The sequence below is a fragment of the Amia ocellicauda genome, chromosome 4 (genome assembly GCF_036373705.1).
Source record: "Amia ocellicauda isolate fAmiCal2 chromosome 4, fAmiCal2.hap1, whole genome shotgun sequence".
NCBI classification, from domain to species: Eukaryota; Metazoa; Chordata; class Actinopteri; order Amiiformes; family Amiidae; genus Amia; species Amia ocellicauda.
Window position 1 is genome coordinate 43,085,167 of NC_089853.1, and position 25,340 is coordinate 43,110,506.

At 40.0% G+C, this 25,340-nt stretch overlaps 1 protein-coding gene across 2 annotated transcripts; it reads right to left on the reverse strand.

Moving 5' to 3' along the window:
* Positions 1 to 2,905: 2,905 nt before the first annotated feature.
* Positions 2,906 to 23,629, reverse strand: znf512b (zinc finger protein 512B). Of its 2 annotated transcripts, XM_066702395.1 has the most exons (18): positions 23,538 to 23,629; positions 22,998 to 23,255; positions 21,645 to 21,770; positions 15,647 to 15,726; positions 14,476 to 14,604; positions 13,684 to 13,856; positions 13,313 to 13,539; positions 11,702 to 11,773; positions 10,278 to 10,409; positions 9,527 to 9,651; positions 8,818 to 8,910; positions 7,719 to 7,817; positions 7,082 to 7,264; positions 6,585 to 6,800; positions 6,186 to 6,287; positions 5,715 to 5,777; positions 5,356 to 5,454; positions 2,906 to 4,505 (listed from the first exon to the last, which is right to left on the reverse strand). In XM_066702395.1, the coding sequence occupies exons 3-18, from the start codon at positions 21,766 to 21,768 to the stop codon at positions 4,206 to 4,208; spliced, it is 2,217 nt and encodes a 738-aa protein (XP_066558492.1). In that variant the 5' UTR covers positions 21,769 to 21,770; positions 22,998 to 23,255; positions 23,538 to 23,629; the 3' UTR covers positions 2,906 to 4,205. The 2 variants fall into 2 exon arrangements, with proteins under 2 accessions (XP_066558492.1, XP_066558493.1); XM_066702396.1 differs by lacking the exon at positions 14,476 to 14,604.
* Between the last annotated feature and the right edge of the window lie 1,711 nt (positions 23,630 to 25,340).

Below are 25,340 nucleotides of genomic sequence, written 5' to 3' on the forward strand. Positions count from 1 at the left end.
AGGGTCACCTGGGAAGGGCTGTGCTTTGAGTTCCTAACAGTAAAAATATACATATCACACACACACTTAATCAACAACATTTTTTATTAATTAGATGAAGGGCAATAATGCACAGTTAATACAACAATTTGTAAAATTGTAACAGTTCAGATTAAGCAAAGGTGCAGTACCCGCCGCCCCCTCCCCCCACCCAACCCCTCACTTTAAATAGCTTCAAACAGGAAGATCTGCAACAGAGAAACAAAAATAAGATTGAACAATTTCCTATTTTATTACTGTAAACTTGCTACTCTCTGGACAGATACGGATAACAGTTCCTTCACAGTTTCTTCAGATATTGAACTGTTGTTGTTTTTTTTACTCTTAACTTCTCAGCCTCAGATGTCCTCTAAAAAGGTTGCGTTAAAATAACAACCCACCTGAATGCTGCATTGCTTTTTACTATACAGGCAGCTTTTCCAGGTAAAAACTACAACCAAATAAGCTGAAAAATGCTGCAAAAGGACACATGCCAAAGTTGCCCCAGAGACCCTAAAATCTAAATCACATTATGCAGGCCAACTGGGATGCCCACACCTCTGCAATTCAAGCTTGTTAAGGGGAATAGTGCACTTTTGAGATACAATACATGATATTTTCAAACTCAATTGTGGCTACCTAATGTTTATTTCGTCGTCCTTTAGAAAAATAAAATAAAATGCAACACACACACACACACACACACACACACACAAATGTAGCCATGTACCCTTAAAGTAGCAATAGTATATGTGGAATAAAGTAATATAGAGAAGCTGACTAAAATAGGCCAGAATTATGTTTCTGAAAGGCGATATTAATGTTTATTATGGTAGTTGCAGAGTGTTTGAGCTTTAAGAGTACTTTCTGTACTGCATTTAAAAGTGACGCATAAGTATGCCAGGTAGTCTAGGAAGACAGATCACAGATGCTAAGATTAAATAGTTTCTCTGTAAGCACAGTGATTATGATCATATTGAGATATTGACGCTCAGTATATTGAACTCCTAGAAAAGGGAGAAACACTTCCACATGACCATATATAGTTGTAGTATATCAGAATGAACAGATGGTTAAAAAAAAAAACGTTGCAAGTCACGTGCTGACATTTCATGAGAAGAACCTGAAGGCTTGTACTGTAAACAAGCAGTTCAAAAGAGGCAGTTTAAAATACAACAAAAAACAGATTCCTAACAGCACACAGGTCAATATTTCCTCCAGAGCCACTAGAAAGATATTCCACATAATGTGTATGCTAGGCAGGTTTATTTATAGGCCAGGATTTAAAACGACGGTATCTCATTTTCTTTTCTCCATGGCCACACTAGCGCTGGACACCTCTTCAAAGCTAAGAAAGCTTAAATGCCCACAACAGAGGCTCTTTAGAAATAATAAAATAAAAAACACAGATTAGTGCAGACACATTGTGGGGCGCTAGTTACCATACATTAAATATTAAATATTGAATAGTATTAGGTAACTAGAAGTGGAAACAAATTCTGTGAATAACACTTGGCTGTCCAAGGTGGTGTTAATTCCCCCAAACACTCGTAAATGTGTTTAGACCTGGGCTATAAATTAAAGTAATTATTAAAATAATACCAGTTTCAGTAACAATACCAAAATGTGAAAACAACTTTGGCAATGGAGCTTATGTTTTCCCTAAGGTGGATCCGACTGTACAACTATGAGGTTTCTGGAGTGAAATAAAACAATATTATGTGAACTGCTTGTACAGATCTCCTTTTACACATCGGCTTAGAACTGTCAGCTATAGAAGTCAAGCTTAATGAAGGAAGCACATACCCTATAATGTTAACGGATTAATAACTACCATGAGACACTTCCTGTTATGGTTTATGTTCAGTTTTTCTGCTTCACTGCAGTGTAAGCTCAGGAAAAAAATAAATTATGACATTATTAGATGGACATGTTGAATTGCTATGCACCCGGTTAGGTGTATATTAGGTAGATTAGCTGTTAGTTCACCCATTTCATCTCATTCCACTCAGGAGTTCTTGTGTAAGGGATTCTTCCGGTAACAACTTCAACACATACTAATTTCCCAAAATCTGTGTAATAAGCTGGTGGCCATCGAAGTAAGAAGGAAGAAAGAAACAAATGTATGGCTTCTAATCTATGGTGGTTTGTCCTACATCTAGTATAAAGTCAAATACCTTGTAAGAGTGGAGCTTAAATCGTTAAATCAAAATATATTGACTAGCTATAATTTCATTTTTAATCATTTGTTTAAACTTCAAGTATTTATTTTCCTAAAAATATATAAGGTACAAGTTTCATGAGATTATAAATTGATTTCATTCACCTTTTTGTGTCACACTATAGTACGTTAAAAGCTATCAACATATAAAGTGTGACGCCATGGGTGAAGTACTGGACGGCTAAGCCCTGTAATGTTCCTTAAGCTTGGTATACACACCCACTTCAGAGAACTACATTTTACCCGTGAAGTGCAAGATCAATGGGAGTTTTAAAGTGCAAGGCAACAAAGTTTAACAACCAGCAGTAAATAGTATCCCTCCTCACAGGTTAGAATACTCATGAGCTCTTTCAACACGCTTTTATTACGTTGTATATTTCTAGATTCATTTAATTTAAAAAATATGTCAGTTTTATAATTGGTTTAAAACAAATGCTTTGCTAGCGACATCTAAACCCTAGCAAATGAAAACAATACAAAACAACAACACAAAATAACGACTTTAATTGTGCTGCAAGTTCTAAAAATATAAACTGTATTTATATCTTAAATGCTAAACCTGCTGGCATCGTTGCATATGGACATTGAGCTTGACCATGCTTATGAATCCTGGCAATGCCGCGCTGAATAAAACTGCAATTGTGGAGAAAGGGGATAGGGTGCAAATTGGCTTTTGCAAGATTTTTTTTTATTTTCAACAAAGTGTCTTAACGCATCTTTTAAAACCATCTTCTAGAGTAAAATCTCTTTCAAAGACTAAAATACAGACACATATATTTACATTGCCTCTTCACTGCAATAATTCAGGACAGGGTCTAAAACAGCGCTGTAAATGCTCGCTATTCTTTAGAAGAATAGCAGTTATTGTACCACTCTGACATTATTTATTTGCCGACAAGAAAGACAGTCGATTGTTTAAGGTGAGTATTTTTGCTGCGATCCGAAGGTAAACAGTTTCTGATGAAAATAAAGTTGTTAATTTACAGACTTTTTCTTGATTCTGTGGGTAACCCCCACCCCCCCACACACACACAATGTTATTTGTGATATAAGGCAAAGAGTTAAGAAAATACCAAATACAGTGGTGGAACCCCAATAAACCACACTTAGTTTAGTTCACCACACTTAGTTTACCACAATTAGTGTGTTTGAAGTGCGAGTGTAATAACTAAGGAGTGAGGGAAGGAGCTGAGTTAATGGCCTTGGTTGTGTAATATTACTTTCGAAAATATGGAGTTGGCTATTTAGAATAAAATATTGCACTGCAGCTCATTATCAAAGCCACCCTGCTACCATCAAAGATTAAGGAATTTGTCACTCTCAAAGTTCAGCTGCCACAATCAAACCAACAAGAATACACAAACAGGAAAAAAGCAGAAGTTTGACCTTTTATGTTTTTTAAGTTCTTCCTTTTAGAGTAAGATGGACAAGATCTGGATTTGAATACATAAAACAAAACACTAGAAATTACCTGACCATGCTAATCAAATAGCTTACAGATCCTTTTATGACCTCTCAAACACAACATAAACCTACGTACATGTTGAGATAACTACGCAAAAGTTATTGAAATATTACTTTGTTTAAAAAAAAGAGATATATATATAACAGGGGTTTTGCCTTGATTGCAGGTATAGACGCCCCTTTTGTTAATAGCCTAAGAATTTAAATGAGGTCTGAAAATGGAATGAAAAAGAGTACTATATATCAGTATATACCAGCACACACATATACTGTATGTATGTATGTATGTATGTATGTATAATATATATATACACACATACTTACATATATATATATATAAGGTTAAAAAACACATGGTAAATTCAAATTAAATACAGGAAATAATGTTTTAGTTTTTTTTTCTTCTTTACTGTCTGGTTCTTTATGTACTCCTTCATATCTAGAAGTGAAATGCAATTGCTTGCGATTTCTTGAATTTCATTGTACATCTTCTATGCTCAGATTAGTTAGATGGCACCTTCCTGGGCTTCCCTCTTTTCTTTGTAGGCGTCTTTGTGTCTCTCTGTTGGACTGGGTTGGTTCTGTTTGCTGCCGGAGAAGGACTGCTGTCCGAGGAGCTTGCAGTGCTAGTCTTTGACTGAGGAACCTCCACAGGCCTCTGTGGGGCTTCAGGTAGTCTCTCCTTGGGCTTCCGTCCTCGTTTCTTTCCAGTTGTGCTGTTCTTTAAGTCCTTCTTTAAACCATTACGTTGTTCTTTCCTTTTGCTATTGGGAGCTACAGTATGAGACGCCCGGAACCAGTTCTGCACCCAGACATAATCAGAAACACTGAGATAAGTGCATGTCTCACCCCCCACGAACACCATTTAAAAACAGTCCCCTAATTCCTCCCTCCTGTATACTCCATTTGTTAAGATTAAACAGATTCACAGTTAAAAACTGCTACTTCATAGGAAAATCTGTTGATAACATGTAAGCCTGGATAGTTTGCTACTAGATCTGTGAAATTAAGCATAAATTAAGTTTCGTTAGCATAGCACAATTGCTGGAAGCCAATGATCGCAATTCGCTCACTCCCAAATCTGGCTAATAGATCTTTTAACTATTCAAAAGTTGGCCGTTTGTCATTTGTTGTCTTACAATATTATAAATAGTAAATAAATAGTTAATTTACTGGTAATCGTAAGAAATGATTTATGGACTACTTTGGGTTCTGCCTGTGGTCTCTGTGTTTTCATTCCCGCACAGCAAGCTTATACTTGAGCTGACTGCATCACAGCTGATGAAATGCGTAGTTCGGCGAGATAGGTCCAACAGAAAAATATTTTTAAAACATTAATCAAAATACTTTAGATTTTGTATAGACTTGTAGAGAAGACATAATGTACAAATGTGCTCCACACCTATTAGCCGGCTTTTTTGAGAGTCAGTGATTCGCGACCATTTGCTTCAGCATTTGTGCTAAGCTGACGAAATGATAAACTCAAATTTCTTCAAAGTGGATGCACAACATAAAAAAGGTATCCATGCATTTGTATGACTCTGGGTGAGTAGGAAATCAGGCTAAAATGCCAAAATACCGAAGTATCCCCTTAAACTCTGCATGTCACACAATGGATTTCTGGACTGGACGAAGGCAGAAGCAGGGCCTACCTGAGAATGAGTCTTACTGATGTGGTATTTCACTCCACTTTCTGAGTTGAACTCTTTCTGGCACAGCAAGCATCGATACTTGCCAACAGCGCCGCTGCCCTGGAGAACATAAGGAGACTGGTCCATCTTCTGGGGTAACAGTGACCACTACAGACCCCACTGACAAAGCGGCCTGACATTTTCTACTGTGTTTTTACGTAAGAGGAAGCAAGGCACTTTTTTGGGGTGTATTATATATAGTTAGCCCTATTCAAACTGGTGAACATTTATTGATTATAAAGTATTGTATTATATAATGACAGTGTAAAAGGTAATCTAGTATACTAGTGTTTTAAATGTGTATGTTAAAAAGTGCATACCTTATTACAGTTTGCTAAATGAGCTTTTAGTCCTGAAACACTTGAATAGACAGCTTCACAGCCCTGCAAATAAATTATTACAGAAAATGATTAGAGTAAATTGAAAACATTACAATATTGCTCTACATTATAGTACAGTCTCCCCAATAATCACGATGAAAAGCATATTTACATTTGTACCATTTGTACCATTACACACAACAGGCAGATGTATACAACTTAAAAGTCTCCTTGCAAGGAACAATATCTAAGGATACCTATGTTCCTGAATGACTATCTGTTGTGGGTATTGAACAGCAAAGTATGGAGGTATATCAGACCTATGTTTTCTAGTGCAGCTAGGCCTGGACCAGATCTAAACTTTGACCCACAAATTACAATTACAATAATTAACCTTTCCTGTAATGAAGTGCAAATCTTACTGTCTTGTTGATAGCGTAGTACTCATAAATAAGAAGTATATTGCCTTACGCTGTTAGGACAACAGATGAAGCCCTTGTCCTTGACTTCATTCTTCCAGCTTTCTAGCATTTTCGGATTAAATATTGGAAGCCCTGGACGAGTGTAGTTGAGCTGAAGGGAAAAGGAGTGATTTCAAATTACATTAAAGTAATACAAAACTGATTTCAGGAATTCATTTAAAAGCAGCACCATCACCGATCAAGCGTAGTCGTATAAAACTGAAGCTGGAGATGAGTGATTAAAAAACAATTACATGAATTTACATTATTAAGCGTTATCTGTACTTAGACCAAGAATTTAGAGTGAGTCAGCAAAGTTTCTCTTTATTGTGTGTTGACTTCAACAGAGCCCTAAATGACACAACCTGCCACTGAGTCTGCTCTGTCTCTTCTGAAATTGGACCCTTACTCTCTTGCTGTCGGGGACCAGGTCATCTTTCATGCGGCGCTTGCTCCAGTCCTTGGCCAGTTCGTCCTCGGCGATCTCCTGCAGGTGGAAGACGGCGACCTGGGCTGAACGGCGCCGCACCCTCCCACTGGGGGTCCTCTCAAAATCCTCCACCGCCTCCTCCTCCTGCATCGGGTGGTCCTCCTCCTGTACCTCCTGCAGCGTCTCCACAGGAGTCTGTAGTGCACACACACCAGAACAGAAGCATGCATTCCCAGAAACAAGCAAATGATCTGATACTCAAAAACAGGTAAAAAAAAAAACAACAACAGCTGAGTCACCAGGTACAGCAGACACACCGCACACAGATTCATGCGGCGCAGATGCGTCGGGTACAAACAGAGCGACAAACACAGCTACACTGGGGAACGGGTTGACCCAGCGGGGGTTGCAGCTCCAGATTCCCCTGACTGAGCCCTTAGGAGTAGCACATATGAACAGGACTCTGCTTCTCTTACCGGCGTGGCGTTGATGGCGGTGTGTTCGCATCGCACGTGGTAATCATGGCCAGCTTTGGATTTGTAGGTCTTCCCACAGTGGCTGCACTTGAACATCGGCTTCTCCAGGTCCGACGGCTCCTTCCCACAGCGCCTCTGATGATACTGGTAGCCCATGAGGCTGGAGAAAGTGGCTGTGCAGCCCTGGGGGAGACAGGAGCAGCAGGTGACATAGACCCAGGGTGGAAACACCTGGGTGCTGAATTACAGAATACTCATTTAAGTAAGTGTAATGTTAAATTATAAATCACTATATTAAGGACTATTATTAGGTTCCAGATGTCTGTAAATGTCTTGTACAATACATAAATATTACTAGCAATGATACGTTTTCCACGTTGAAACTGCAGCTGTACATTCCCAATCCCCCTTTTAATAAAAACATGAATGGAAAGAATTGTAAGGTAAAAAATAAAATAAAATATGTAGAACTGTAGAAATCATCTGTGTAATTTTCCACTGTAAACGTGGTGCTTCCTGAATTGTCTAGACCTAGTTCCACAGACTGGCAAACTCGTATTTAAGTATATTCGTGTTGTTCTTTTAAGCTCAAGTAATAGTATTTTAATGCCAGTAGGAAAATGCTGCCTGCGTTTACCTCATTAGGACACTTCAGCTTCCCCATCTGCTTGAGAACTCTCCGCAGTCTCTCCCTCTCCTCCTGTCCATCTTGAACGAGACCTTCATTCACGATTGGCTTCAGAAACAAAAACAGCATCTTATTTTTGAGCATAATGATAAAAAATAATGATGAAAACCAGGGCTTCCTTTTTCTCCCGCAGATGCACAGGGATGATGATATCGATCTTTTCTAAGGGCTTGTTCGCATTGCAGCCGTTTTCAAATCATTCCGGCCACATCCTTCTTCAACTCAGAAAACTGCTAAGCAACTATGATCCACATTCATATATAGTACAATCCTACTGAGAATTAACTCTCGATTGCATCCTGGTTGTATACAGTCCAGGGAGATGAAAACACATGGCCTGTAATTCCCATGAACCCTATCTGCAGCAGAACCTTGTTTTTCTCGCTCTGAACAACAACAGAAGACGAGAGCGCTTCTTCCAGCAGGCAGACAGACGGGCTTGGCTCGCAGACGCACTCTCTGTGGTGAACCACAGTACATGTCGAAACCACAGCCCCTATTGTGCATTGGATTTGGAAACCACTACATCAGGAGTGCTTTGAAATAATAGTATATAATATTAGACTCTGGCCTGAGAAACAATGAACAGTATATACCTTTGGGACCAGCTCTGGCACAGCTCTGTCTTCAAAGAGCCACAGATGTTATTTGCCTATCCTTGCTGTAGCCCTGACGATGCACCACATTATTTCTGCTCCTTAGATCAACATTTGCCCCAGGCAGCAGCACTCAGTGGGAATACAATCTGGTCTCCAGATAACTTTTGAAACTTGTTTTTCTCTTGTAATACCTCAGCCCTCAGGCGAATTTCTCATCCCTCTCTGGCTGTCAAACAGTTCCAGTTCAGTTACTGGAAGGGTTGTGTTGAGAAAAAAAGGACATTGAGTTTTGACTTTTTATTTAAGGGTGATTCACTTAAATTTGCATAAAGCTGATGGGTTACGAATCTCACAAAATTGCATTACTGCCATGTTGTCATATGCATGATTTAAGATCTTCATTAAACCTCTGTTCGTCAGTTACAATAAAGCACGCAAGAGCCGCCCACCTTGTTGCTGTGCTCTGCCATTGTGTGGTAATTCAAGCCAGCTTTGGATTTAAACTGCTTCTGGCAGTGCTGACACTTCAAGGCGTCCTGCAGCTATGAATACAAAGACACAGTTAGTCACTTACAGAGGTCTTAACCTTCAAATCAAAACGGCGTGGAATTTCAGAAAATACCGAAGCACGGGCGAGTGGCTTCACTGCGGCTGAAATATAACACTAATGTACTAACACAACTTAAAAATCACACTGGTGAGAAAACAGTGTGATATTTGAAACAGGTAACCTGTCCCAAACTCCAGGTGTAGGGAAAGCTGGAGGATTTTCTTTTTGCTGTGTAGCCTTCCATCTAGTTATAAATAGAAGACAATTATGGTGCATTGTGCAATTTATTTAATAATGCAGTGAATACAGTGGCCTTAATGGGTTTGTAACCAAAACAAGTTGTCTGGTGAGACTGGGACCGAGTCCAGACACTGTCTAATTGCGTGACTCATCCACTACAGCCTGTTTTGCTGTTCGAGCTGAACGCAGTAAACAACTGAACTGGACTGAACAGGACTGAAGCACGAACACAGCCTAGCCTTACTATGGGTTAACAAACAAACAAAAAAACTATAGAAACAATAACACTTGGCAGATGACAGCTTACTATAAACAGATGCTATTTTTAAAATGGAAAAATTAACAGCCAAGCCCCCTCGACTCCATACCTTCTGGCAGATCTCCATGTGTTTCTTGAGGCCGAGAACAGTCTTCCTGGTGACTAGAGAGCAGGTCGGGCAGACAACCTCGCCTCTCTCTGTGATCGCGTGCTGCCACTGCGCCTCGGGACTCCCTGAGGGGCGGAATCAACACAAACAGAACCATCGGCAAGGCGACAGACGCACCTAAGGGGTCCCCCAGCTGCCTGCGTAGTAAAACATCACATCACAAACATCTAGCCCTATCGGGACAGAGGGACTGTTCATTGTGCTAGAAAGCGGGATACGTCTGCACAAAATTCAGTACATGTCTTGCACAAAAATAAATTAAAGTACATTTCTTGAACTGCATTAGCTGCAATAAAGATAGGGGTAATTACTAAACAGTTACTATTACTATGACTCTAAGGTTTCTGTATTTTGTTCATGTTGACAATGCTTTGCCTGGCTTTTAACGTGTTTGATGCCATGTCCTCTGTCTTTTTTTAAATTCCTAACTCAAAATAATGAACTCTCTGCCTTTTTCAGTTTACTAATGCTCCTCTTCTCCACAGGAGCATTGATCACACACTGCGCTTTCATGAAAACGCCTAATTACGCCTCTCAACTGTCAACTTTCTTAGTACATTTCACCCGACTCATTGATTAAACCTCCGTAAGAGTCTGTCTCAGAGACGATAGTAAATTTGGCAGATTCACCCTCTGCACACTTCAAAGTACAGGACCATCTGCCTTGTTGAGAGAAAATACAAATCTTTACCAGGTGAGAAAGCGCCAGATTCCTTCCTCAAAGCCGAGCTCTGCAGCTTCCTTATCGCCTCTTCATTAAAGACATTGCCGTCGGATTTCTTCCCTCTCCCAGACTTCATCTTCTCCTCTGATTTGTTCAGCCCTTAAAAATACGTATTTATAACCAAGTCAGACGAAAACGACGGTCCGAAAAACACAGCATGAAGTTCAAACCTCTGCTTTGCATTCATGTGTCTGATTAGCATTTTTCGTGAACATCATTTTGCATGTCATTTAATGGTCTAGTTAAAGAAATTACATTACGGTATGAGTGTCAATTTTGTTACATCAAACAAAAAAATAAATCATTTAAACAATAATACCTGACACAGGGAGAACTCCCCTGTTAGATAATAGGCCAAGTCGATAATTAAGTGTCTTGGGCTGAAGGTGGTCTCTTAATGAAAGACAAACTTGATATTAGTCGTTGCAGCAAAAAGTCCATTACTAGTGTGCAAAATATTGAGCTAAGCCAGGAGACTATATGAATGTGAGTTATGATTCTATCAAACGTTGACAAAAGAAGTCTAACTCAAAACTACCTGGTCTGATACAGGAGTCTTCAGTTGTACTTTAAGGGTGATTCCCTGTTGCATAAGAGCCAATGAAGTTCTGGAAAATGTAGCGTTGCACAACACTGTGTGTATAGACCCATTACTTTCACAATTAAAGCAACACGTTGGCGATGTCTAACACTACATTTTTCACAACACTTTTTGCGATTGATTGTATTATAACCGTTTGATTCCTGCTGTGTTTGTGTTCTGTACATGAAAAGTTTTTTTTTTTAACAAGTATGACAGGTGACAAAACAAACTATTGCAATAGGCAGGGGGCTCTGTGTTTCTACCCTTGGGTGGGCATCTTCTGATGGATGTTTGAGACTGCTACCATGCTGTAGCAGGAAATTACACACCTCCTTAATTCCCGAGACAATTACGAAGAGGAAAATCACTAACATATGGAATATCAAGGCCTCTTTGGGGGGTGATGGGGAAACGTCTTTAAAAGCTTTGAGTTGCTGATATAAATGACTGGCATCTTGGTTAAGTACTGGAAAGCACAATTAAAGGGGCTAAAAGTAACATGCGATAAATTCAGGCAATGGCCGATCAGGGTTGCAAGGTATGGCAAACCAGAGAACGGTCTTGAGATGCTTTAGACCATGAGAAAGCAGCAAATGGAAAATATTACAAACATATAGAAAGCGGCTGTTCTCCAAACTAAGTTGGCAAAGAAAGTGTAATAATTTATAGGCCGTTGCTGCAGATGTTACTGGAAAATTAAGAGTACATTACCTTGTTTAATGAACAATGTAAATACCATGGAAATTCCAGACGCGTAACAAAGCCAACAAGTTAGTTTAATCTCGTGAAGACTGGAGACTATAATTACCTTTCATGCCGAAGGTTCCTGAAATGGATGGCTGTTCCCCTGTGAACTTCTTTGGAGTTTTCTGTTTCCTTCCTGGCTCGAGTGAAGAGTAAAACAATCCGATCAAACACTTTCAAAAACCTAGAGGACACTAAAGTGACACCAACTCTAGCCGAGGTAGCTAAGACAGCATTCTTGGACATCAAAAAATACAAAATGACTATAACTATAATTACAGGTGACAGAAATATACTGATGCATTTACAAAAAAATCCTGCCTGATTTATGGAAAATAAATATTAACTTTTTGCTCTTACCCCCACCTGACAACAAAACAACTGCATTCTATAAATGAATGATTACAATTAATGATTTATACACTCTTATCTAACTGTAAAGCTTGAAAATCACACCTCTTTAGATTTGTATAAGACATAAACCACAAAATCTAGATTTATTTTTATTTCTACACTCCAAAATGTATTGCTAATGTTTCCTCAAAGCCAATCTGTCAATTATTCACGCAGATTTCCCCTCATACACACTGTATGCAGGTGTGGCCGATGCCTGGTAGTGCCCAAGGTAAGCAGCTTTTTAACAATGCAAGAAAGCTCAGGCTGCACCACACATTACTTAGACAGCCTTCACAACAGTAGTTTGCTCATCATTATCAGGTGATAAATATATAGTGTGAGTAAAATACTATCATGCCTTGTAGATCAGAGATTATAGCTTGTGTTTCCTTCTGCAAATACAGCACTGCTAGGTTGCACTGTGCAAGAGGGATGAATACATCCACAAAGGCCCAAAACACAGAGCCACCGAAATATATTTCCACTGCCTTTAAGCAATGTGAAAATGTTTTCCTCCCCTTTTCTTGGTGATGCGCTGTACTAGCTTTATCTCTACAGCATCACAACAACTCAGAACAGTCTCTCATGCTGAAAGGGTTTACTTCCTGATGCTGCTTTCATTAGCCCAGTGCCTTTAGCAACACAATAAAAAGATCTCCAGTTTCTTGGTAAAATATGCCCATATACTCTTAAAGACGAGGTATAATTAGGCTCTCACACAGGGAGCTCTGTGCTCTAGCTTCATTGAAGTCTCCTGGGATCAACGCAAGCTCTCAGTTCAAGGGCGGCTCAGTTTTAAAAGCCTACCCCTCACCATTCTTTGTGTGGAAACCAATGTCCTGTTTTGATCTGTGTCCCCCATCACCACGATCCCCAGCCACACCACTTCCACGTATCAGGAGACTTGTGCTCCAAGGGAAAAGGGACTTTCTAAGTCTCCATAGCAGTTCTGGAAACAAAACTGTACCAGCACCTTTTCATTGTCAGGCAATTCAAAAAGGTAGCACATTCAGTTTACTGCAGATAATGCAATACTATATATCCAATACCAAATTTCTAGATTCTAATTCTGAAATTAACGAATCTAATATTGTACTATCTCTATTTTGTGATATTCCTCTGAATGTTTCCTTGTCTGTGATTGCTGCTGTTTTGTACTTTTTGTAGCTTTATTGAGCTTTTCTTAAAAACCAACAAATCCCCAAAACTAGCAAAATAAAAACAAAAACACTGCATCCATTTCAGGGTCCTGCTAGTCTACGAGGTGTAGTAATCTTACTGTGCCTTGTTCGCTCGGGGTCCTCCTCGGGAAACGGGGGAGGCAGGCTGCCTGTCTCGCTCTCGCTGCCACCGGGGGTCTTGGGGGACTCCTCAGAGGACGTGCCCTGCGTGTGTTTCTTGTCAGCTTTCTGTGCAACACATTCGCCGTTCTGAGAGAGCTGCGACACCTCCTGCATCTTCTTCACTTTACTCATGACCGGGGTGGCTCCACTGTTCTCCGCAGCCCTTGATTAGAAAACAAACAAAACAAACATGAATAAACAGATGAATGGATGAGTGACATCATGTAACAAAAAGAAAGTTCAAGTAACTGCAGATCTGATTGTTTTAGGTAGTAAATCGCATGACAGATTTATCCAGTAAGAGCACCTTTTCTTAGCATTGCCCTTGACGGTCGCTTTCTGCACTTTGTTGTCAACTTTTTGTTCTTGTGAAACCTTCTCAGCGTGGTTCCAGGCCTTGTGCTTCTGCAGGCGGATTTTGGATGCAAATACAGCTTCGCAATAAGGGCACTGGTGGCTCAGTTTCTCTGCTATAGTAGCCTAAGAAAAGAAAATGATAGAACAACAGTAGAAGGTCAATTACAGTCAAGCACTGCCACAACAGTTAACAATGAGAGGAGATTATGTTTGCCCACTGCCTAGTGATAAAACAAAATCACCTGTCCACTTTCAGAATCTTTCCAGAATTTTCAATTATTGGTTTAATTGGTTTTGTTTATTGCTTCCATTCACCAATCAGTGAGTAAAGCTTCCCTCTACTCTGGACCACATCAATAGGTTGAATTGCAAGGTTGGGGCTATTTCTTATGATACAGTACTTTTGAAATGGGGTGACTTTGTGAATTTACTGTTCTCTCCCTTCCACAGAGAATATATGCTTGAGCAGGATTCAGGGGTTCAAAGGAGAATCTGCCTGCCATTTTGTGCAGCACAAGCAAAGCAATTTGTATTCTTAAAGGGGAACTCCACCGAAATTCCATAGTAGAAACATTTTCTGTGGAGTGAGTTCTCTTGCTGTTTTCTAGACATGATAAGCTCACTCCACAGAATATGTTTCTCCTTATAGAATAGCCTGAGAAATTATGGAATTTCGGTGGAGTTCCCCTTTAATTCTACGGTAGCATAAACACAAAGCATCATGGGTCCATTCCGTTCTTACCCCCTGGCACCGCTGGTAATGGTACTTTAGTCCGTAAATACTTGGAAATTCTAGCCAGCACCCAGAGCTGGGGCATTTTACGCGGGAGTGATTCTTAAACTCTTCCTTCCACTGAGCCATCATACCAGCCTACAGGGCAAAATCGAGAGGTTAGTAGAAGCCCTAGGGACGGTGCAGTTAATACTGGTTAGTTCCAGAAAGAGGATGTGAAACAAAAGCCACATCACAACATGTTAGTCTTTAAGAGAAGACAAAAAAAGTTGTACAGCCCATCTCAACAGTTATTAAGTTCTCATTTTAGATTAATACATCAGCCAAACTGTTCAACAGTGGACTTCTATAGACAATACTTCCCCAAAGAGAAGTGACTTAAATCTTAGTTTCATTTAGTCAAAATAAAAAGAGCAATGTGAGAGTATGTACCCTTTCTTCATTAAAAGGCCTAATATTTAACCCATTGGTTTATGTAAATATAAAAGGAAAGTGTTAAAGCATAAATAAAAGCACTGATTTTCATTACAGACACCAAGCTACTATAGCAAACTACAATAGGCTTGCTAGACAGGGTTGATCCAGCTTTAAAATGGACAGTGTTATATAAAAGACTAACAGCCATTTAGATATGCAGGCTAAAGTCCAGACATTTTGTTTGATTTTGTAACAATTATCACTTGTTTTAAGTGAATCCTAAATATTAAAAGCAATATTCAAGTATGGTTCTTCAACACTCACTAAACAAACAACAATTACAGAATGGTGTGTTATTCTGATTTGCAAAATAGCGCACACTTCAAAGCACACAGCGTCCTTCTGTACTTCTGTCTCAGAGGACTTTTAATATTACTGTCTTCAGCCTTTAATACAATCACTTCGACTATTCTTTGTGTGAATTTAATTAGTAACTAGACTTTCACTGTATCACGAAAGTAAATACCTCGGGGAGATAAAATTATGTGAGGAATGTCTGTTAAAGTGCCACAATACAAAGCCCCTCTGAGGTCGACCAAAATCAGATTACTTTCTCTCCAGCTCTAGTTTACATCGTAAAGACTAACCTGCAATGTCAAATTGCGTGACAAATATCAGTACCACTGGTTTGTGTTTATAAAGAGGAAAGGAAATAACTAGAATATACAGCCTTTAGATTTAGGCCTCAGGATGTGTTACTTACTGGAATACTTCTAAGTTCCTGATTTTCTGCCCTGGGACGTCCTTTTTTCTTGACTTCGACCTTCTCGTTAGCAGAAGTGCCTTCAAATACAGCAGAATAGAAGAGTGTTATTGGATTTAAATATGACTCATGTGTTTAGGTTCAATAAAACCTATAAGTCATTAAGGTAATACAGGCCTTAAAACGTACAACAGATAAAAATGACATCAGGAGAGAATCCATCCAGGCATTGCTTCTGGGCCTTCTCTGGTTTATGTATGCATCCACATAAATGTCCTCATAAAAGTACAACTAGCGACACTCGAGTGTGAAGACGAGTGGAAAACGGCACACTCCTTGAATTTTAGTGCCAGCCAGTTATCGTCTCGTCATAATTCTCTTTGAAGACTTCCTTCAAGTATCAAACACGGCTTAATAAGGACAAGCATGCTAATTAACACCATCTTCTGTTGCCACAATTAGATAGCGTGTAAATCAGGAAGCTTCTGGGCTGTAATCCTCCGTTTACGTTTGCATTTGCGTACGAACCAGCAGCTGATTTCATTAGGGGGCTTTCACGCTCAGTGTACTCCTTAAACATTACATTAAATGGAGAAGGTCCACATTGTGTCCAGTGATCTGTGGCCACCAATGAAGGGGGAGGATACAAGAGGCGTTCTTAGGCTCTTGTGTTTGTTTTATTCAGCAGAAGACAAAATAGTACTTAATTGTACGTAATAAGCTGAATAACAAGGATGGGTACATTTTAATATTCAAGAACAGATGCTAACATTGAACTGCATTAGAACTTTAAAGACCTCGGTTGAGAGTTTCTGAAAGCCAGAGATTTACTCATCTACTGCACCAACTTCTTTACCCACTTTAAAGATATTAAAATATTCATAACACGCTAATGGAAAGTGGATTTATCAAACTTACCAGCACTTTAGTAAATCTGGGTGTGCATTTTAAATTCAAATAAAATAAAAAAATAGTTTTGAACAGTGTAGTTAATTGATTCAGTTCTGGGGTTAGCTATTTGCCTGTTGCTATGGGAATAAGATCCAACTATATTAATATCTTCCTTCTCTCTACACTAATCTGTAATTTATGCATATTTAATAGGAGGGGGATCAGACAACTGTTCTCAAGATACAGCTGCACTTTATTGTTCATTTCTAAGCGCCGGAGCCAAGTAAGACTAAGAAATGCAGTTTTGAAAAGCTGCCAACAGCAAAATAATATCAAATAACGGCGTCATTTGTTTGACAAGCCTGTAACAATTTAATTCCAATTTGTGCGAATGTACCCCATAACTATAAACCTCATAATAAGAAACAGAAAAAGGGTTATTTTTTGGTCATAAGTGCTTCGAGAATTTAGTTTTTCTTCTCTTCGTTTACGCAAAAACAATTAATATTCATTTGGGCTCTCTTGCGATTTATAAAGCTGTAAACACCTTTCTTTAAGTATAAAAAAACATGCATTCCCTGATAATTACCACATCCTTAAGTAATTAGTCATTCAGGCTACAATTTCACACTGTAGTTCCTAGCAAATCTTTCCCAAGCTAGATATTTTCAAGAATATGCAATATTGCAATAACTCAGCCTTGTAAGTAGTATACTCAACAGCTGCAAGTTTAGTCCGGGCATCTGTTTTTCTATATATTATTGATTCATATGTTTTAAAATGCACATTTCAAAAACACCTGGGTCTTGTTAGCATCCCATCTCACCAATCAATGAATCAATCACTCAATCAATAAACAAGCAAACAAACAAATAAATAAACAAGAGCTGGTGCAAAAACCAACAAGAAAATATCTTAGCATAAAGCAAGCTTTATTTATTTTAAAAGCACTGTGATAAACAACACTGCAACTAGAGACCCAGAGGTTACATGGTAATGGGATATTGTGTTTGCCTACAAGTATTTTCTAGATGTTTTCAATAAGAACAGCTGAGATAAAATGGGGGACGCATGAATATAATATTAAAAATACTGTTTTTCCTTTCATATTACTATATTTTCCTATTGTTTAGGGGGCCCTTGGGACTCCATTTCAAAGTCTGTAAGATTCATCAACGGTTGAGAAAGAAGTCTGGCACGTGCCAGTTTTGTTTAGAAGGTAGGTCTGTATAATGTCAACATAACACAAGCTCGGGGGCACGAGAAACGACATGAGAAACCATTTTTTTCTGGAGAGCTTATTAAAAAGATGGAAAGCGAAGCCAGAGGGCAGGATAAAGGAGCCCTTGGAAGGAGGAGAAAGTCATTTCTCAGATGATGTGCATGCTTGAGATGAAATTATCCTGAGCTAGCGTATACTCTCTCACAGTTCAATGCCCTCTTTGGAAAGGTGACTCACAACCCCCCACTAATCTCATAGACAAATGGCTACCCGCACAACTGCCTGCACACAGTCGAGTATTCAGCAGATTTCAGGCTACACAAATATTACAAAACTATAACTGATACTATCTAAAGTAAGAGGTATCCAATATTCTTAGTCAACACAAGCAAGCGCATTCGCAGTTGCAGAAATATTATCCTCTAATTTCCTTAAATGAATTAAATAAATACACACAGAGAGACCTGAATCAGTGAAAAACAAGAGGGTTTTTATCCCAGTCATTGAAATGATTAAGTGTTTTTCGATAAATATTGTCTCCACCCAGTACATATCGTAATTAAAACATTTGGGGGGATGAAATAAAATCCATAAGCACGGCGTGGTAGGCCTGACCACATATCAATAGTTCAAATGATCTGGTACTCGTGAGGCACTGACAGATGAGCCAGAAGACGCAGCACACCGAGGGCCCAGTCTCAGGTTCACCAGGGCAATTATTTCCACTTCCGTAAAAATGCTACATCACCAGTACAATTCAGCCGAGGCATTTTAAGATCTCTCAGTTACTGCCGCCCCAAAGCTGGACAGAATAATTACAACCTCTGTTTCTCATAAGATATTCTCGTAAGTATGCACATTAAATGCCTACCGCAGCTCCTCCTCGTACTAAATAATTATTACAACAAGAGGGGAGAGATATAATGGGAGAAAAATGTTCTCGCCTGAAGTGCCTTCATAACAGTTTGGTGTCTGTTACTGGGCACAAATTACACGGAGGTAAAGATGAAGCATCTAGAAAATGGGAACACTTTAACACCAGAGTGAAAAACAGCCATCCCTTACAGACACTCCCAATCTCCTGGACATATTTTACACAGTGTGGACTCCAATTATACACTAGGGTCAAATCACTCTGGAAATCACCCCTGGCGTATACAGAGGGATATGGCTGTAATTGGAATGATTATTTATATATCTATTTATTAATGACTTGATTGATATCGTTCTCCAGACAATCCCTGCATTCTCGGTGGAAGTGGGAGATCTCTCACTGCGGTGAGCTGAGCTGAACTGCCTGTGTTTATGAAAGTGTTGCTACTGCAATTGTTAATGCACCTTCGGGAGTTACAACCGAAAACATAAATAAACACACTGTGCCGTGTCGTGTATCCATTGTGTTCCATTCCCGGGTGATGTTGCATACGATTATGCTTATGTGGACCCCAAAGTCCCCAAATTATGCACTTAAGAGCAGGCTAGAGGGTTACGATTCGTTAGCAGGAAGATGCCAAGTCTGAATCGAGCTCTGACCACTCACTGTGTGTCACCCTGAGCAAGTTATTTAACCTGCTTCTCCTCTGCCTGTCAGATGAGATTTAAAACCAGTCCTATTGCAAGTCACTCTACAGCTGATTACCCAGAGTTCTCTGCAGGTTGCACTGGTCAAGCACATAGAAATGGCTTTTGACTTCTGACACTTCAAAACAAAACATTTCTCTTAATAAAGCCAGTGCTTGTATTTTGCCTTGCTCCCGTTTTAATCACAAAGTTACTATAATCTGCAAATGAGATGGTAATACAATTCATGATATTTAGAACTCAATGTAAGTTTTCCCAGATGAAAATGCTGCCCCTCAGTATATCTACAGCTGGAACTCTTTGTTTCTCCTCGGCACTTGAAAGACATTATTCATTTATATATTCGCCCTTTATTGCACGGTATTGATTTTCAAAGGAACGTGATAAGTAAAGAAACTTACAAAAATATATACATATTGTTAATAAAGTGAATAATATGCTTCATAACAGGTTAAAGGAATGGGAAATAAACAGAGCCATGATCAGGGAAGACATGTTAAAGGAAGCTCTTGTCAGGGAGCGCTGAAGACTAATTTAAATCCCTGAATGGATTCAGACTTTGCGTAAAGCAGATGAGGTGTGACAGCGAAAGACAGTAACGAGGGCCTAAAAAAACTCCTTCATTATTTCCTTTATATTCTTCCACCCAAAAGCAGACTTTGCCTCATTAAAAGTCCCAATGTAAGAGCAGAAACGCACCATGGGATTTGAGGAATCCCTTTAATTATTCTTTTGACTGGATTCCAAATTATACGATACATTTCATAGTCCCTTTCTCCATCTTTAATGTCTTCTAAGACAGAAATTAATAACACATTTTCCCTTAGAACAGAAATAGTTTGTCTTGGGAACAGGGCTCCCCAGTTGTCTCGTTTTGGCTCGCGCAGCCTTTGCGGTCCGATGAAATATACTGAGTGTACAGAGTAGAGGAGTGGTGCTCAAACCACAAGCTTTATTACACCTCCTACCTACCCGTTTGCCCTTAAAATCATTAACCAACGCTAACTGTAACTAATCTCTAACTGCACATCTCTTAGTTAAGCAGAAATGCAGGCCTAAGTCTAACTGAAGTCTAGTTTTACTTGGAACTCGAATATAAAAAACAGAATGTACACCAAGTTGCATTCCTAGACTTAATGCTAATATAAAACATTGCTAAATTGGTCAAGGAATTCCTTCACAGATTATAATTGCATTTCCGCAGCAAGAGAGACGTATCTGGAATGAGAGAGTTGCCGAACGTAAGAACATAAGACAGGTTAAAGACGAGAAGAGACTCGTGTGGTTCCCAGTAGCTTATCGATCCAAGCATCTCGTCAAATGATTTCTTGATTCATTTCGAGTAAATGCCTCAACAGGCCCCTTCAATTACAGGATTCACTCATGAGGCGATTACAGCTTCTAATTGGTTTGAGACTTCACCAGAAACAGCTGATTCCAGACAATTACTAAGACTGCATTTCATCTAATACCTTTAATCTAACATCTCACATTCTGTGTTGGCCAAAAAACTCATACCAAATAAGCAGCAGCAATAACATAGCCAATATCACTCAAAAAGACCTTTGTCTGCCATTGCGTTTACCACCTTTCACACAAATATGTTTGTAGCCGCCCACATACAATTAAAAATACATAGAGCGATGAGCATGCACCTAAAAAGCCCATCAATCGTCCTTCAGCTGCCAGATTACAAACATATTTGTCATATTTCTGTATCATGGAGTGCTTGGTGTGCTGAATGATTTTTTCATCTATTTATTTGTTTGGGCTGTATAGTACACAACAACATGTGCAGTCTCTCTCGACCCTCCTCACGTAATATAGCACTCGATTCTAGATTCTAGAGTTTGAGCCACAAAATGAGGCAGCGATTGCCATATGAAGTCTAATGCATAATGTACCATTATCCTGATGGGCCACATCATGTCATACTGAATAAGAAGAGACTAGACGAGGGAGGAGAAAAAATAGAACCCAGATGAACAAGGGAACGATCATCAGCAAGGCCAGGAATCACCACATTAAAGATGGACGTTTGGGGAGGCGGAGATGTTCTTTTGGGGGCAAAGATGCCACTGGATGTGGGATTAGATTCCTGTTTTTCTGTGTTTGCTATCAGCTGGTGAACAACCCAGGATGCAGCAAACATATGTTGGCCTTTCTCCTGAAGGGAAATGAAAAGCTTTTCAATACATCCTAAGTGTGGACCTTTTATGTTCCTCTTGGAGCCCAACAACACCACGGAGGGCACTCCAACCCAACCAGCATGGAGAAAACAAAATAAAACCAATCATCACTCACCCAGTTTATTGTCCTCTGTGCCCAATTTCTTCGCCGCCTCTGTCAGGCCGGACTGCTTTGTGGATCTGGCTTTGATTACTCCAGAGGGCGTGCTGCCCGGCCGGCTCTTGCTCGAGTCTGCCATACCTGGGGTAGACGTGGGGAAATCGTAACGCTCAGCACTAAATCAGACAGCAATCAGCAGCATCTGTTCTTCACCTTTAAGAGAGAATCTACATGTCCAGCTATGCCAGTTACATTGACAACACCTTTTTAGTTATTCTTTAATAAGTTTAGTATTTTGTTATTCTTTTCAATATCGTTGACAGGGTTTATATACTCTTTAGCATCTGAAATTTGAGGGAAACATGGACACTGTGCAAAACAGATAATGATCAGTAGTTTATAATTCATAGAAAATTAAACACAGTCAGCAGGTAAGATTACTAGACAGAAAGGTCCTGTCTATCAACTATTTCTGCGACTTGAATCATTGATTTAAAGGGGCATGGAAGGGTCACTGTTTTGAACTAATCACTAATACAAAAAAAAGACACAAATCCATAAATCCTGACAGATCAGAGCAGCATAACAGAACCAACAGTCTGGGTTTCGTACTAATTCTCTTAAATCCACTTTTTCGCCTTTTCATTATGCAGCCCATCATACACTGAAGGGCTGACAGGAGCAACGCATCTCAATCAGTCAATTACGCCAGGATCTTCCCAGAAGCATGAACATTTCCTCTACTTATTCCCTCATCTCAGAGCAGCCCTGCCAACATTATCCCACTGAGGCGTGGATCCTCGTGCCAAAGATGAAGCGGGGACGAACACCCCCCATTCCACGCCGACACACAAGAGAAACCTAGCGGTGGGCCGCACCAAGAACACGCCTGACCAAACTCCTGGCCTAAGAGCGGGACGATAACGAGCTGCGGACGGCTGCGCCTCGTGCAGTTCCTGGAACTGGAGACCTCCCGTCCAGCCCCGAGGCTTGGCGCTGGACAGAGTTTCAAAGCCTAGGCCTCCTCTGAGGACCTGCCTGCACCGACTAGCCAGCGTTTACAACTCACTCCATGCAATACTACAAATAAACCGGGACGAATAAAGAAACAAACACAGGCATACAAACAAACAAACAAGGCTGTGACATAACGGTGGGAGCTGGTGCATAATACATCTGATAACATAATACCCTCTATTCTCTATAACATCATGTAGGAGAAGCAGAAGACCAAAACAGTTTGCCTTTATGCCCATAATCATGCCTACTAGGACTAAGAAACTGCTGGCCAAGCTGAATATGAACACTGTCTATATTCACAGTAATAACCCCCACTGCCCATGTTTTGCTCCTCTAGGCCACACCTACCTGGGGTGCTGGAGTCCCCCAGTGCCAGCACAGTGGCCGGTGGGGTCAGGGTGTGCCCTCAGCTGGCAGCTTAAGGAGACATTGGCATCACCCCTGCAGTCCGGGACCTGATCTCGCAGATCCTGCCGGGCTTCCCAGGGAGGAAGGAGCAGGAGGAGGAGGAGGAGGAGAATTAAACAACCTGGACGGGTGCACCTCTTTCCAGCCACTTGCCCCCTCCCTCCATGAATACGGGGCGCCTCCTGTGCCCCCAGCCGTCTGTGGGTAAAAACAAAAAGCTATGCACCATTAAAAAAGAAAGAAAGCAACAAAAAAAAGAAAAAAAAAAAAGCCAGGTCCTCGGCTTTTCAAATAAAATAAAAACACAAGCAGCTTTTATAGGCACTGAAGCAAAATGGCGACTTTATAATACGAAGGAGGAGTAAAAAAAAAAAAAAAAAAAAAATCCTGGCGCTGCGAAAGGGAGACCGAAATGTGTAGCGCAGGCAGGGAAAGAGAGGAGGAGGAGGAGAGGAGAGGAGGAGGAGGAGAGCAGCCTACCTCGGGCGAGTGTGGTTTGTGCAGCAGAGATTGGACCTGCGGGCCGGTACAGTAATACACACACGCATCGGGTCATGCGCGGCTCCAGCCGAACTGGGAGAGCAACTTGCAAACTCTCGCGTTAGGATTAGTATTTTTTTATTTTATTATTATTATTATTATTATTTTTTTTTTTTGATTCGGCAAATAAAAAAAAGATAAAAAAATAAATAAATGGGATGAGCAGACATAAAAAGGCCGACTGACCGTGTATTTCCAGCGGCGTGCTGCGGCTCAGTCCTCTGCTGGAGGGTCAGTCCGGATGCATCCTGAGCTGGGTGCCTCTGGATGTGATTCAAGCCTTTCGCTTCTTCTAGGATTGCATCGTCCTTATTTATTGTGCGAATAGTGTGCATGTAGTATTGTGTGCCTGGTGCTGCTGGCCACTTCCCCCCTCCCACCCTCGGCTACGTTTCCAGTTGAACTGCACATATGCAAAGGGACTATTTATATATGTGTCTTCAATATAAATGTGCCCGCTTTATCCGTTTATGCTGGGCCTCTGCGATGTAGGTCAAAGTAGTTGCACAGGTATCCTGATCAAACAGTAAGACCCACAGCAGCTTTCATTACAAACTTCATGTGAACAGAATCATAATGTAAGATACAATGTAGTGTAATTACAGTTCACCATCAGTCTGCACCAGCCCTACCCCCACCGCAGAAATACACCCATTAATAACTGTGTTACTGTATCTACTGTGCACTTAACATTGGGCGTAATATGTCATGTGTTCCACACAACATACACGTAAATGGCCATCTTACAGTAAAAGGCACGTAAAGCGTAATCTACAGTTCATTGGAAAGTTATTCAGAGATTCTTAAATAAAACTTATGTTCTGGGTATATTGATCTCTGATTCCCTCCAGAGACTTGTGAAGGTCACAGCTGATTGAATGACCTGTAGCAAGGGGCTGTTTAAATGTATCAAGGAATACCATTGTTTCAAGGGAAGGGTGTGTGCACACATACACACAGACTAATACTAATACTAATAATAACACAAAAAAAGGGCTATATAGTACTTTGTGACATTGTTTATATAGTGACTTATAAGTTACTAAAATATTAGTAGTAGTAGTAGTAGTAGTAGTAGTAGTATTAATTAATTAATTATGTATTAGTAATTAATTAATTAGTTAATGCCCTAAAGCAGTGAGTGTCAATCCTGGTACTGGGGACCCCCTGCCCTGCTGTTTTTTTTTTTTTTTTTTTTTTGTTCTAGCTGAGCTCTAAATGATTTGATTACTAGTAGGGTACTTAATTGAACCCTAATTGAACTAATCATTTGACTAATCTGAGATCTTATGTTTTAAAACAGTTGTAGAGTTCATTTTAAATGTGAAACTGTAGGTGGAACTTGAAATCTCCAACTTACAAGTTACACAACTTAACGAGTCACATGAAGCAGTTGAGTTCAATTGGGCGTTCAATTAAGTAATTGAGAGCTTGGTTGGAAAGAAAAACAGCAGGGCAGGACTGAGAACCAGGGCCCTAACGAGTGACATAAATATCAATGCCAATTTACAGTTATGTCCAGGAAAATCCAATGATGTAAAACAACTCCTATAATGACGTTAAACATTGCCAGTTGCAATCATCTGTTCAGTACACATTAAAACACATTCCTATTTCAATCGGAAAAACATGTAGCTATCTGAGCCGCCAGAGGGCAGTAGACACCTGTGCATTTTTCACTGTATTCACTTGGATTGGATTTGAAAGCCACAGAAATAAAACAGTTAAAAAGCAGCCTAATGC